Below are 14,708 nucleotides of genomic sequence, written 5' to 3'. Positions count from 1 at the left end.
ATTATTTATGTGCAAAATTGATCCAAATCCACACATGAAGTCTGATCCTAGAAATATTACTGCAAGGTCAAAGTTGATCACTGAAGGTCATTAAAAGTTAACCGAGTAAAAACGACAGCCTCTGCTTCACTTTATCCTGTTTAAACATTCACAAGCATCATGTTCCTCAAATAACTTTTATATGGTGGATAAACGCGACAATTTTGGGTTACGTAGCTATTAATTTTGAAGAATAAAAATAAGAAGTAGATATAATAGTGCTATATACAATTATATAGTATCCCTATTAATCTATGCACATTGGCATAGATTAATAGGCAATATTTTTGTGTTTACTACTATCATTGCCAATGTATTTTTGGCAATAGATTGGCATAATAGTATTATTATATATTATTATTATATTATATATTTTTTTATTTACAAATTCGGTTTCATGGTAAAAGAAACTCTGCCTTTATTGAGTTAACTAGTCCAACCTCAACAACTACTGTCAAAAAAAACGGGGTGACGTCAGTGTCGGTGACGTCATCTCCGCGCGCTGACCAAAGCAAACCTAACGGTTGGCTCGCACGTTGATGTCGGGACTTATTAGCTGCTAGCTGCTGAATTTTTTAAATATTTTTTTAATATAGTATTATTATTTATTTATTTTTTAATTTTTGGGGCGCTTTCATCTGGTAATTCCCCCGAGGTTGAGAAAATGTCTGTGACTGAAATGTTCAGCTACATCCAGGGCTTCTTGAGCGCCGACCAGGACGTCAGAGAGGTAAGCCGCTATCGCCATTAGCCGCTAAGCTAACCCGCTTCTGCCGCGGAACACAACGGAAATCTAGTTTACTAAGCTGCACCTCAAAACCGCTTCAAAACGACTCTCTTCTGTGTTTCCCGTCGGTGCCTATGAACTCGTATATATTTGCCTTCTTTCTGTTTTGACGCTGCTGTGCTTGTGTCCGTCTTTACAACGTGTTCGCCACAGGACATTCGTAAGGTGGTCCAGAATTTGGAGCAGACCGCCAGGGAAATCCTCACGGTGCTTCAGAGTGTTCACCAGCCGTCTGGCTTCAAAGAGAGTGAGTTTTGGAGACGATTTGCAAGGCTTTGTCAGTTTATTCTGAAATGTTGACCGTCTCAAAGCCATACTTTTACTCCCCCCTTGTCAGTTCCCAGTAGATGTGTCAGGGCACGGGAGTTATTCTGCACTGTAAGGACGCACATGGCTGAGCTCAAAACCAAATTTCCTGCTGAGCAGTACTACAGGTAGGATTCACTTTGGACACGATGCGTATAATTAGGACAAAGCATTTTCTTGTGGAGGTTTTCTAAACTTAAATGTAAGAAGTTTCTCAGAACTCTTGCTTTTCATCTCTTACACAGGCAGTGTTTATAAGACGTGATCTAACGTGTGTTTTTTAATGAGATGTAGATCCTTGCTTTATACACTTGGTAGCCCTTAACATTTCAAATGTTTTAATTTCATTCGCCTTTTCAGGTTCCACGAACACTGGCGGTTTGTCCTGCAGCGCTTGGTCTTCTTAGCGGCCTTTGTCATCTACCTGGAAAGCGAAGCCCTCGTCACCCGGGAGGAGGTGGCTCAGATACTTGGAAGTAGGCGCTCTGTTTTCGTCTAGGGCCACGTCTTTATAAGTGAGAAGGTCCGCCTAATAACTCCTCTCCCCCTCTCCATCTCTCTGGCAGTTGAAGTTGTGCGAGAGAAGGGCTTTCACCTGGATGTTGAAGATTTCCTGGCAGGAGTGCTGATAATGGCCAGTGAACTGGTGAGCGGTGTGCTGCTGACAGTGTTTTGTTGATTTCTGTGTACGGACTTGTGAGTTGCGGTAATTGTATTGAGTGAAACGATCAAAGTCATGTGTGCATAAAACGATGTCTTCAGCTCACGTGTGATTTTTATAAGCTGAAGATTTGTGTGTATATTTATATTGTGAGCTGTAGCTTTGAGACCCAGTATACCGGAACTCATTTCAGTGCTTTATAAGCGCTCTGAGGTGAACCAAGTCTGTCTATAAACCGACTTTATAATTCTTGTAGAGGGAAGGACACAGTTGTTGGAGACATCAGGCAAAAATAATAATAATCTAACAACTATATATTTTGAGGATAAATTTAATGAGATCAGATTTATATATTTACTTTGTTCCATTTACTCCAGTGTTTGTAGGCAGGTTTTGAAACTCAGTAACTTCACATGGAACTTGTTTTGCTCCTCCAGTCGCGGTTAGCAGTGAACAGCGTCACAGCGGGAGACTACAGCCGGCCGCTCCGCATCTCCAACTTCATCAACGAGCTGGACTCGGGCTTCCGCCTGCTCAACCTGAAGAACGACCCGCTGAGGAAGCGCTACGACGGTCTGAAGTACGACGTGAAGAAGATCGAAGAGGTGGTCTATGACCTGTCCATCCGCGGTCTGGCGAAGGAGCCCGAGTCCGGCGGAGACAAGTAGAACAAAGAGCGTCGTTAGTTTGCTGTCGGAGCAGGAGGGCGGGGGGTTGTTGGCAGCTGCTTCCTGCTGCGGGACCTTCTGCATGATCGCCGCATGTTGGAGACCTGGAAAGTCGGAGATCCAGGGATCTGTCTGAGGTCCCCAGCAGCCAAGGACAGACTGCGCGACGGTGTGTCTGTGTATGCGTGCGAGTGATTCAGCATGTATTTGTGCAAATGCATGCGGGAGCGGTGGTTCAGATGGATGTCAGTCTGTCAGAAAGGCAGCAGAGGCGGTAAGGGGATCTCAACGTTCTCATTCAGAAGTGTAAGATTAAAGGTTCAGTTCGTTGCAAGTTTTGGAAACGCGTTCCTGTGTTGCAGCGTCATTGTATTTTATCGTTCATTCAGATTTGCAACAGGGCCCTGTTTGGGAAGACTGTCAGAGATGTTGTTTGTGTTTCAATCTTTTTGTCCTGTCTTATGTTCTATTTCTCTTGTCAAAATGTTAAATTTGTTTAAAAAAAAAATTTTGTTTACTCTGTGATTTAAATAGTTGAAGAATTCATAAGGTTCAAAAGTTACCAGGTCTCGTTCACAACGCAAGTTTTTCATCCAATAAATACAAGCTTAAATCTTTGGGTCCACTAACTCGGTTAACTTAGTCAGATTTTTTTTTATTTTTAATTTCAAATTCTGATTTTTGGTTTGTACTTTTTATGAGACTCAAGGAGTGAAAAGCCAAAGAAATGACAGTGTTGCACTTCGCCGTACAATAAGAACAAACTGTGACCCGTTAAATGACCTGTAGTTACAAACCGTTTTGAAACTGTGCCAGTTGTCTGTTTAGCCGTTTCTGTTGTTCAGCGTCAGGAAGTAGTGAAAAAAAATGGTGTCTTACATGGCTTGTTTTGTTTTTAAATAAAGGTTCTTTTTTTTTATTGTCTGTAGTGGAGCAAGATAGTTTTCTATGAAAAGAAAATAAAGTTTCTCATCTGTGCTTCAAAAATATTGCAGCATTTTGTGTTCCAACAATGTGTTTCTCAGACATTGGGGGGGGGGGAAAAAAACAAGAAAAATGTGTAAAATCTTTTTTTTTTAATATAATTCACAATAAATTACACTAGAGAAATAAAACAGATGTTTCAAACCAAAAAGGGAAAGTAAATCATATGCAACTACTGGTGTCGTTTTCTGACGTTGAGATTTTTTTCCCTCCCAACAGCAAATGAGCCTTAGTTTGGAGTCGAGCAGCTCTGCCCTCCAAAACACAGTGATATGTTCTTAATGCTACTTCATATAAACATAACAGCAATGGTCTTAAATTATCGGCTCGACCGACTTTGTCTCGCTGTGCCCAGTCAACCCAATGTCTTCGCCTACGAAGGAACACAGATTTGGAGTAAAATCTTTCACTTAAATATAAAGTGCTTCAAACTAAAGCCTTCAGAAGTAAAAACACCGGTTAGAAACACACTGAGAAGGCAGTTCACTGTGAAAGGAATAATTATATTGCCTGTGAGTGCAGACAGAGGGCAGCCTCGTCTGTCTGGTGGAGATCAATGCTACTGTGGCAAGGTTGCGGATTTGTCAGTCTTCGTCTAACAGTAATAAAGTAGAAAGGCACAACATCTCATTGCTGGTCTCAGAACACAGTTAATAACCTGTCATGGTGACATGATCGGGACGCTCTCTCCCAGCCTTGGGGTCGTCAGGTGAGCAGAGTTTTTCAGCCTTTGCAGAGAATGCTTACTTTTTATGACAGACAATTGGACATGATCCGACAGACCGAAACAGGTCACTTCTTGAAACTAAAATGGTAAATTGTGATTTTTTTTTCTCCTTCTATCTACAATCATAAAAAGCGTAAGAATACAATACTTAAGGACTTTGGTTTTCAGGGTCTGAAAGTGCAATTTTTTCTCCATAAACTTTTTGAAAGAGCTGAGGAAAATATTTTAATTAGGGAGTGACAAAAACTAGTCGTTAATTAGAGAAATAAAAGTGCGCCTATTACAGTTTCAATCTATGCAGCTGCCGATGCACTGAGTACATGGATGAAAAACTCTGCCCTTGACAAACAAAGAGGCCGACTAGTACTAGAGATGCACCGTTTTGTCGTCGACATACAATCCCTGGCATTTGTACAGCTTTGAAATGCCAACAATTTTACACTAATTAAATTTCTCTAAGAACAGAATTCCATTTATTTTATTATCCATCCTGCCAGGAACAGATATTTATATTTGGACAGGGGGAACTGACACGCCGTGTGTGACAGAGAAGTCACAGAAAAGCGGGAATGTACAATTTTAAAATGACGTAAAATTCACAGAGTTGACAATTTGAAGCATTTTGAGCATCTTGTATTGGTGATGAGCATGGCTGGCAGTACTAAAAGAAACCCATTCTTGAATTTCTAAAAAGGCAGCCATCATTTATAAATCCTACAATAAGTTTGGGCCATCGAATTACACAAAGCAACTTTGTTGTAAAACGTTCAGCCTTCCTGTTATCTGATGAAAGTCTTGCTCTCTCATGGTCTGAATGAATCATAAAAGTGTCTTACAATACCATAGAAATGAATTCATTGTTATTAAAAAGATTTTTTTCCCCCTTGGACTAAGTTTTGAACACCTCAGATTGTGAAAACAGATTAAGTGCATTTTTGCCAGCACTGCAGTGTGGTGCGTTCAAAAACGTTGGACTTTTGAGATTGTGACTACCTGGTCAACGGGGTTCAAAATGGACTGTTTCAGATCGGTAGCCTGAATTTCTTGGTGCATCTCTGACTTGTCTTGTGCGCTATCCATAAAACATAATTTTTACAAATTGATTTCATGACAACAGGATGATTTCGGTTTGAAAGACGAAAACAGGCTTTCGCAGTTTGCGAGTCGCGATGCATTAATCGTCAAACCTTACACAGATATCAGAGGCCAGGTCAACCTGCCACAACATAAAACAGAAGGACCAGCTGCAGATTAAGAGGGAATTAACTGCATATAAAGTAGCTACTTTGTTAAACTGGCTGAGATTATTGCTGTTCCATGAAATCCCATTGAATTACAGATATGTTAAAGGTCTGTTCTCAGCGTAATGGAGAGGCTCTGCTCAACTGCATTTCTGGCAGTGAAAGTTGTTATGCCGCCTACAGACAGTAGAGGGCAGCACACAATGATAAGAGGGCAGTGACAACAAAACATAAACCACTGGGAAGAAAACAAAAAAACAGAAGAAATCTTTACCATCTCTTACCAAAAAATGTCTGCAATCCTCACTGTCTTGTATAAAAATGACATAACAGTTTTGTTTTTTTTCTCTTTTTGCAGCCAGTCATGTTCAGTCATGCTATTCATCAAACACACCTTTAGTACTCAACAGTCTTTACAATCAAGGCTCTCAAGAACAGCCCAAGTATTTTTTTGGTCGCTCAAAAAACTGGTATTTTTCTCCCTTTTTTTGTAACAGCTTCAAAATTAAATCTACATACAATTATATGGCGCACTTACTGCTTCATAGGAAAGAAAAGTGCTTTGTTTTCTCACACACAAAGTGAGACGGATTGTGTGATTGTTTACTGAAATCTAAGACGTCAGAGCAGCGGCGTCACTCAGGAGATGTCGCAATCGGAGTTCTGGAGTTGAGAGATTTGGGGTTATGTACAATGGAACAACAATGTGGTGGAGGCTCGCCTCAGGAACGCGCCTGGTTGGCGTTGATCATGATGTTAGGCAAGGCGTTGCGCCTTTTCCTCCAGGAGCCCAAGTCTCGGGCGTACCTCTTCATCTGATGGAACCACTGCTGGGTACGGGATTTGTCCGAGGCACGGAAAACAAACGACTCCCGCCGGATGTCGAGGACCTCGAAGGTGTCTTCGTAGTCCGGATCTGATGACACCACGCAGTTTGCGAGACGGATCGGCTCTCTCAGCACCGCAAACTTCCCGCTGCTCTTGTCCTTGATTAAGACCAGCACTCCGTCTCGAACGCTCTCCCCCGTCCCTTCCCCTTGCCGTCCGACGTCGGCGGCCTGGCCTGGGGAGTCGCCGCCCCTCTGTGTCCGCACCATCAGGAGACTCTGCACGTTTTGGAACTTGAGGGCCTTGCTGCCCTTTTTCAGCCACTGACCATCTGCCGGCTGGGACAGCTGGAGAGGTCCCTCCATGACGAACCGGGTGTTTTCTCTTGCCCAACCCACGGTCTTCATCGACACCTCTCGCATCTCGATGTTGATGACCTCCCGGTTCTTGCGGCTGTCGCGGCGGAACGAGCGCAGGGACCAGGTGACGCCGTTGCCCTCCTGCTTGGCCTTCATGTTGATGTGCTCCAGATGGGACTCCACTCGACTTTTGGCCTCCCGGAGGCGCGCGTAGTCAGGGTGGCATTCAGGAGTGACCTTAATGATGCGGCTCAACAAAAGCGGGTACTTAGTGACGCGCTGGAGCGGCGCCATGAGGAAGGAGCGCAAGTTCATACGACGCAATGCGGTGTTGTCGTTCTGGGAAACATCCAGGAATATTCTGAAATGAGAAAGAGGGTGGGCATTTGTACAGCCATCACATGTCTCGGGAAAATTAAAACTTTATTAATGGGTGTTAGAGAAGAGCCTGGGATGTGGTTCTGTCTGAAAACATGAAACACTGCAGCTTAGCTCTCAAAATAGACCTTCCTCTGAATAAGTGATAAGTCACTGTCCTATCCATTAAGAATTACACAGAGCAGCTGTGGCAGAAACAGAAGAAAGCTCCCAGAGCAGCTTTTCCATCGTACAGCCCAGCAGGGAGAACAGCTATGGGTCGTTGTTAAGTACCTGAGCAGCTCTTTCTCTTTCTCCAGAGTGTTGAGCATGTTGACCGAGGTGGACTGCTGCAGGCAGTAGGTCTGGAAGGCCGGGAGCATGTTGACGAACTCTAGAAAGATTTCTCCAATGTACACGGTCAGCAGGTCGTCGTCACCCTGGAGACCAACCACACACACGCAGTTCAAATTAAAAGTCACTGCTGTCGCAGACTCCGAGTCGTCCAGTCAGCGTCACCCAGAGCTTGAACGGCAGGTGGACATAAGTGTGGCTAGTTTACGGTGAACTTAACCAAATCCTTCACCTGCTACACCGAGGGGAGAAAAACATGGACAGGAGCCGTAATTCAAAGGATCTGGACCAATCAAGAGGCATTTGCACAACATGTTGCGACTATAACCGATTTCTATTCCCATCATAGCCTTCTGGAATCAAATCATTAAGTGCCTAAATATTCCTCCCACTTTCTGTTCTGTTCACCTTGTGTTTTTTGTTGCTCAAAGTACACTGAGTCTGTTTAGCTGTGTCTTTTCCCTGTATGTAATGTTTGATGCTACTTATTTTTCCTTTTCCCCATTGGAGATGCAATATTATTAATATTATTCAAAAAAGTAGGTTAGATGTGAAACTGACAAGTTCCCAAAAAGGCCTTTATAAACAGAGGAAAAGTTGTAAATCAAGAAAAGCAACGGCTCGCAGGGAACCACTGAAGTTGCCAGGTTCAAAAGTAAATGAAGTGTTGCAAACCCAGCGCTGGAGATACAGGGAAAAAAACCTGAGCGAAGTTCCATGTAGCAGCACCAGGATTGTGTTGGTTGAAACGGATGATGCGTCACAATAAAATTGCACCTACATACTTGTTTAGATTTTGCTTGTGGTTGCAAAGGAGTGATGCGATGAAGTTGTGGATGTGTTTGTGTGTTCATGAGAGGTAAGAAGGTCACCTGGTCGAAGGCCTGGTCAATGCTGTCCTGCAGGTGTTCAGTGAAGCGGTCGTTGACGTCTATAAGCTCCTGAACGTTGCTGAACACCACGGCAAGCTGCTCGGCCGTCAGCAGCCCGGCGCTCTGCATGGGGCAGTAGAACTCCTCCTTGATGATCCGCAGGTCCTCACCGTAGCTTGACTCGGTGTTCAAGAACTCCAAGATGGCCTCCTTGCGCTCGGTCCGCAGCTTGGAGCAGCGCTCGCACATCCGCTCCGCCCTCTCTTTGGAGACGCCGTCTCTCTGTCCGCAGTCGGGGCACGGCCTCTGGGATTCCCACGCCCTCAGAGAGGCGGACGGCCTCTTCCAGGTGCGGGACAGGCCCGGGCCGATGCCGCTGTCCACCCGCTCCACCTCTGACCCCCTGGTTCTGCGGTGGCGCCGGGGCTCGCGGTCCTCCTCATCCCGCTCGTCGCTCAGGCCCACCACTCCACTGTCTGAGCTCAGGCTGCTGATGGTGCTCCAGCGGTGCTGCCCGCAGCGGGTCACGCCCAGAACCGCCTGGCGCTCCTCGCCCGGCGGCTCAGAGTGACCGCGGATTGCTGCTGGCGCTGGAAGGAAGAAATTACAACAGTCTTTAGGATCTATATCTTTAAATTGACTATCTGGTAATATGATAGTCTGACAGTCGCCAATAGACGCAGATTAAATTCAGACAATTAATTACTAGCAGTGTCCAGAAAAACAAACTATTACAGATATCATATTTATATGATATCTGTAATAGATGCTAAGCCCTCCAGTGGAAACTTAACCTTTGGTCACATGGATAAAAAAAGTCAGTACCGTTGTGTGTCGACACATATTGACAGACTGAAGGTGTCTAAGTTCTAAATATCTCCTGTAGGCTTGCATTGGCAAATAAACAAAAATGAAAGAGTGATATTTTTTACTGCCAAGAAAATAAATGTACTCTTGACTTTCTGTTTCTGAGAGAGAGACAAGGTTGTCTCAACATCCGGTGTGCCATATTGACTGGGATTCGAGCATTCTGCGGCTAAGAGCTTCGATTGACGGCGAGGAACAGTGAATGTATGGAGGAGGGGAGGTGAGCGACTGGATGGAAAAGTCAAAATATTCGGATGAGTAAACACCAAATTCCTTACGAGACGCCAAGACAAATCAGACGGGGGTAGTAACCGAGGAATACAGCTTCCTCGGACGAGGCGAGGGGTGAAACGGGGACACAAAATGTCACGCAGTCGGCTCCAATAAAAGACCGAGCCGTGGGTTTTGAAGTGGTAGTGGGTTGTTTCTACATGAAAGATAAATCGACTCGGAAAGTCAGTGAACCCTCAACGATGTGACTGACGTCAAGGCCGCGAGGGCAGACAATGGGAATTCATGAGGGCTGACATGAAAACAGGATGCAGCATCATGACAGCACACACTGCCTGGAAAATCTTACATAACCACTGGAAAAAAAGAAAAAGCAGGCCACAACTCTAGTATCTGACAGTCGCCATCGATTACTCTCCGTCTGTGACATTTTCGCGCTGTACAGTCAAAGAAAAAGTCAAGAATGCTCTGAATATAATCAGTGTCACGCAAACTGAGCCTTCGCACCTCTAGCGGGTAAATACCTACATTTGTGACGTCAGTAAATACATTGAATTTTCTCAATTAAAAAGATTCCTAATACAGATATATCACCCATCATCCTTTGTAACCGTCACATCTACCTTCTTCATATCTGAGTTTTATGTGCTTAATCCCCCATTACCACTTATTTCATACATCATATCCTCAACCCAGCCTCTTAGCCCAACCTACTTTTATGATGACCTATAACTCCAGAACAACTTCATTGCTCCATTTGACACAGCTGGTCTTTACTTACCACTGTCTCTGTCCCTGTCCCTATCTCGGCGGTGACTATGGATGCGGGCAGCGGCGGCGATCTTCATTTCCAGCTGTTTGCGTTTGGAGGCGTCCGCCGGCATGGGATCGCTGTAATGGGGCCGGAGGCGACACTCACGCTGCGCCCTCACCGTCTCCGCCTGCTCGTAGGCTGCATCCGAGCTGGAGCGCCTGCAACCCAGGCCTGCGTGCTGCGTTACGGAAAGGACACGAGCATCAGTGGGACGGTCACATCTCTCTGGCAACAGGTGAAATAAAGCAATAGTTCTCCTGTGCATTCAGGAACACCTGAAACATGGTGCTTTTCACTCATTCAATTCAAGAAAGGGACTCTTATTGCGAAGATTCATCAGTTATGCACTCAACATTTATTTTGTTTGGGTGCAGAACTCTGCGAATGCCCAGCCATTTCTGACATCAGCTGTCTGCTGGACGACAGTGAGGTCAGCGGTCTTCTTCCACGATGGCGTAGATGAATAACGCAACATTCAAGTATTCAGGCTGAATATTCTCATTTTGTGAGAAATTGCACTTTGGGTTTCCATTAGCTGTTCCCCCACAATCATCAACGATGGAAATGGATGTCTGAATTGTATCGCTGTGTGCGGTGAATATATATTTGTCTGTGGAGAGAGTCTTCCTCTGCGGCGTCACCACGTCTCGCTGTGATGGTGGCGTTACATAACGGCTCTAAGTTATCCCTCTGATCCCGGCTCGCGGGAGTGACAGGAATCCAAATTTCATTCTCAGACGCAGAACGAACCGTCTGGCAAAGGCTGTAAGCGCACATAAAACAATGCTCTGATCGCTGATCACTTCAAACAGCCTTAAAGATTAACAAAAAAAAAAACTGTTGCTGAGTGAGAGCCTCCTGGGCTTTTCTTTAGTTGTTGTGAGAGGAATTCCCAAAGCAAAACACAATCCTCAGATTCTCTCATCGGGAGACGACCCGAGGAGCAAAGTTCAGTCCTGCTTATCTCAGCACTCTACATAGGAATGGATGGACGACACTGGCTTTGCATCTACAGCTCTGACAGCTACCTGCTGAACGTGACAGGAAAGGGGCACTGAGATCCTCCTGCCTTTTACATCAGAGAAATGCGATGCAGACAGAGCCAGTTGTGATTAGGTGAAAGACGAAGGAGGATAATTAATATTGCACCGAGCGATCAAACAGCAGCCATTGCTTTCGGAACGCAGGGGCGAGCTAAGCTGCAGAAATCTGAGAAGGAAATTGAGAGAAAAATGCGCCTCAACATCTGCTCACTCATAAAACTACCTCCAGACATGCAGCATGGGAGAAGCAAGTCGGGGGATCCTTCCGATCTGCAGATGCAGTGAGGGGCTCGATGCTAGCCGCGGCCAAAAGGAATGAAGAGGCGACTTATCGGCAGCAACCCCGGCGCCGGAGCGGCGTCCTAATCCTGCTTCTTATTCCTTCCTCAGACCGTGAGCCGCAGCTGCAGCTGCAGGACGGAGCGCTGCATGCTTGCTCTTGTCTGAGATGAAATACCTCTGCATAAAAAAGATCCAGGAGAAATGTGCATATGTGTGCGTGTGTGTCGCAGTCTCCTTGCCCGTCCCAGCCATCCCTGAATACCAATAGATCCGAGCACTTCTGCTTTTCCTCTTTTTTTTTTCTCTTGCTGCAGAACGACGTTGGCGAGCGGCGGATGGGGGAGACGCACGCAGACGACATCTCAAAAGCAGACAACACAACGGCAACAACGAAATGAAAGGTCCTTACGCATTCTCCAGCCTCTTCCCTTTCTCCTGCCGCTTCTCCTGCAGGCGCCTCGTCGCCAGCCTCGGCTCTGCAGGCCGTTGTCGGCGTTGCCATGGCAACGGCGAGAGGCTGACAGTCGGGCGAGGGGGCGGTGATGTCACAGCCTCCGTCCCGGTCACCTGACAGCTTGACTGGGGCCTCGGCGGAGATCTCTGCACTGCAGCTGGCGAGGCGGTGGGGGGGTAGACGGAGGTAAAGAGGGATGGATGGATGAGGAAGAAAAGGATTTGAATGTGGAATAAAAAGGAGGGAATTTGAGGGTGGGAGGGGGGAAAAAGGCAAAAAACACAGTGATTATGCAGCAGAGAGAAGGGGGCTGGGATGATCATTCTGGAGAAATGCTCGTCAGCAAACAGCTTCCTTGTCATTCTGTTTCCTGAACACACAGACACACACACACACACACACACACCCTCTGCTCCCCTGCTGAGTCGACTGTCCTCCACACCCATCCTCCTCCTCCTCTTCTTCCGCCATCGTCCCTCCAAACCCCCCCAAACACCTCAATCAATACCCCTGCTCTCCTCCTCCGCCTGCGCTCCGCCTCAGAGGGATGGTAATTATGGACATCAGTGCATATTAACACCTGAACCCCGGGACCACATGGGTAATTCCTGCATGCAAGAACAGACCTTCCCATCGTTCATCCTTTGTCTGATAACTGGACAGTCATAAGCTCAGCGCACACGACCACGAGAGGCTCTGATGCAGCTTCACCCCCCAAAAAGCTAAACAGTTGAGCTGAAATTACTCTGCAAATGTTCGTGTACCTAATGCAAGACATAATCTAGCAAAAGCATCTGCATCTTTACACTTTTTGGTATGTTCTAACCACAAATGTGTGTCACTGGGATTTTATGCAATCAACCTAGAAAATCACAATGTATACTTGTAAAGAGGAATGAAATGATGGAAACAAGAACAATAAGAGTCAGCCACATCTGTAATTATTTTAAGGTATCTTAATCTGCTTCACACAACTAGAGACAGAAATTCTTCCCTACAGCTCCGACTCGGTCAGTTCTAACAATATCTTATAGATTTTTGGGAAAAAATGTGTTGTATTTTCCTTTGTCTTGTATTTACTGTTTTTCACTGGCTTATTGACTAAATTTGTGTAAAAAAGTCATTTTGACCTTATCTTGTATGAACTTTGTTTGCTTTTAGTATGTTGTATGAAAAGTAGCAAATCTGGCAAATCCTGCCACATTTACCAAAATGTTCATTAGTGTGCTCCCAAATCAATCAGTACATTTCAAATTCCAATTGAATATTGAGCATCAATGTTCACGTCCTGCTCTAGGTTCTCAACTGGGTTGAGATCAGGACTTTGACTGGGCCATTCCATTATTAAAATGCATTAAGTTAGGATTTGGTGATTTTTTTTTTTTTTTTTTTTGCACTGGATATTGTTTAGGGGAAACAGATTTCAGATATTTGCTCGTAAAAAATAATACAGAAAACTCCAAATTCTTAATTCTTTTCTATCACTTCGTATTGACTACTTCATGACCTTATATTTCTTTATAATAAATCGAAGTTAGCAATAGGAAATACTGACATGAACTGCCACAAGCCTCTCTTTCTCTCTCTTCATCCCTGATTTGCACGTTTTTAAATCATTTATGTTTTGGTTTTAGCCGTGCTGCAGAAAGAAAAACTGTATTTGAGATGGCCACAAAAACCTGGATGTCTGCAGGTTTTTCAATAAAACTACCAGTTTATACATTTAACAAAACTATTATTAATTGCGTGAGCTCTGTAGTAAATATCTATCGATTAACGGAGCCATAAAAAAATGCACACGTCTTTAATTCTCAGCTCTACATCCCACGAGCTTATTGATCTGGTTCTCAAAACCCCGGTGAGCTTTTGTGGACCAGAAGTCACGACCGCAGAATAAGTTATTGTTGCAATTCTTGTGAGGGAAAGAAAAAAAAAAGCCCTTTGACATATTATTTCAGAGATTTCTGTACTACTTAAATTAGACATGTTTGTGTTTCTAACCGGATCAGCAGCCAGAGTGGTACAGCGGTACAGACTAGAATGAAGTCTAAGAAATGTCTGTGACCTGAAGATGTAGATACTTTAAAAAAAGACTTTCCTCTCAATATTGAGGTTGTTTTGTCATGTGATTTGCATCCTGAGGCTGAAATAGATGCACCTGAGAGCCGATCAGAGACTAAAGCGATCCTAAATGTGAAGATAAATAATAGATGCCCAAGACAGCTGTCGCTGAAAGAAAACTGTAAGAAGTCTTATAGTTTTCTACAGGAGTAGCTCAGATATTTAAACAAAAACAAAAAAGTATTTATAACCAGTCCAGTGTCAGTGTGACTGGAAATCCTGATTGATGTAAATTTTGTGATCTGTAGCCCATTTTGGTCTTGAAATGAAATGAATTTATTTATTTCAAACAGGTGAAATATGAGAGAAGAAAATAAGAAGTCAAACAAAAACATAATAAACATAAAAAACTGAATTTCATAATCGATTACCAAATTAGTTGACGATTACTTCAGTAATTAACTCGTCACGATTAATCCGATTAATTTGTGAGACAAAGCACATTTCCAAAACAACCTTATCACTTTGGTTTTTACCCCATTTTTAAATTTTTCTTTTATCATTTCACTTTCAGAACCAAGGTTTGAACTTCCGTCCACATCAGAGTTCTTGGTGTCTTTAAATGACACATTACGTCTACATATTAACACAATCTGTTTCTAGTCTCTTCTCTTGTCTGGTCCGCAGTATGAAACCATGTCACTCAACTCCACCCAAACTGCGCTTTCTCCGTTATCTAATCGAAAACGCCAGCGCAGCACCGAGAAGGTGCC

General features: G+C 44.3%; 2 protein-coding genes across 7 annotated transcripts in view; one reads left to right on the top strand and one right to left on the bottom strand.

Annotated features, from left to right (window-relative positions):
* The first annotated feature begins 541 nt into the window (after window positions 1-541).
* On the top strand, window positions 542-3,382 carry tsn (translin). Its single transcript, XM_055031751.1, has 6 exons — window positions 542-769; window positions 980-1,073; window positions 1,164-1,260; window positions 1,493-1,608; window positions 1,699-1,778; window positions 2,231-3,382. The coding sequence occupies exons 1-6, from the start codon at window positions 704-706 to the stop codon at window positions 2,459-2,461; spliced, it is 684 nt and encodes a 227-aa protein (XP_054887726.1). The 5' UTR covers window positions 542-703; the 3' UTR covers window positions 2,462-3,382.
* Window positions 3,383-3,522: 140 nt separating this feature from the next.
* si:dkey-91i10.2 (uncharacterized protein LOC555224 homolog) overlaps window positions 3,523-14,708 on the bottom strand; it is a 57,427-nt gene continuing 46,241 nt past the window's right edge. For all 6 annotated transcript variants that reach the window (XM_055031747.1, XM_055031745.1, XM_055031744.1 and 3 more), the window contains 5 exons: window positions 11,830-12,031; window positions 10,063-10,273; window positions 8,184-8,773; window positions 7,252-7,397; window positions 3,523-6,961 (listed from right to left, as the gene is read on the bottom strand). In XM_055031747.1, coding sequence (XP_054887722.1) covers window positions 6,136-6,961; window positions 7,252-7,397; window positions 8,184-8,773; window positions 10,063-10,273; window positions 11,830-12,031 — 1,975 coding nt within the window. In that variant the 3' untranslated portion in view covers window positions 3,523-6,135. The remainder of the gene's footprint in view (window positions 6,962-7,251; window positions 7,398-8,183; window positions 8,774-10,062; window positions 10,274-11,829; window positions 12,032-14,708) is intronic.

This window comes from Poeciliopsis prolifica, unplaced genomic scaffold, assembly GCF_027474105.1.
Source record: "Poeciliopsis prolifica strain line A6 unplaced genomic scaffold, Auburn_PproV2 SCAFFOLD007, whole genome shotgun sequence".
Taxonomy (NCBI): Eukaryota; Metazoa; Chordata; class Actinopteri; order Cyprinodontiformes; family Poeciliidae; genus Poeciliopsis; species Poeciliopsis prolifica.
Note: the sequence above shows the minus strand (reverse complement) of the source record. Positions and strands in the feature narration are given on the sequence as shown.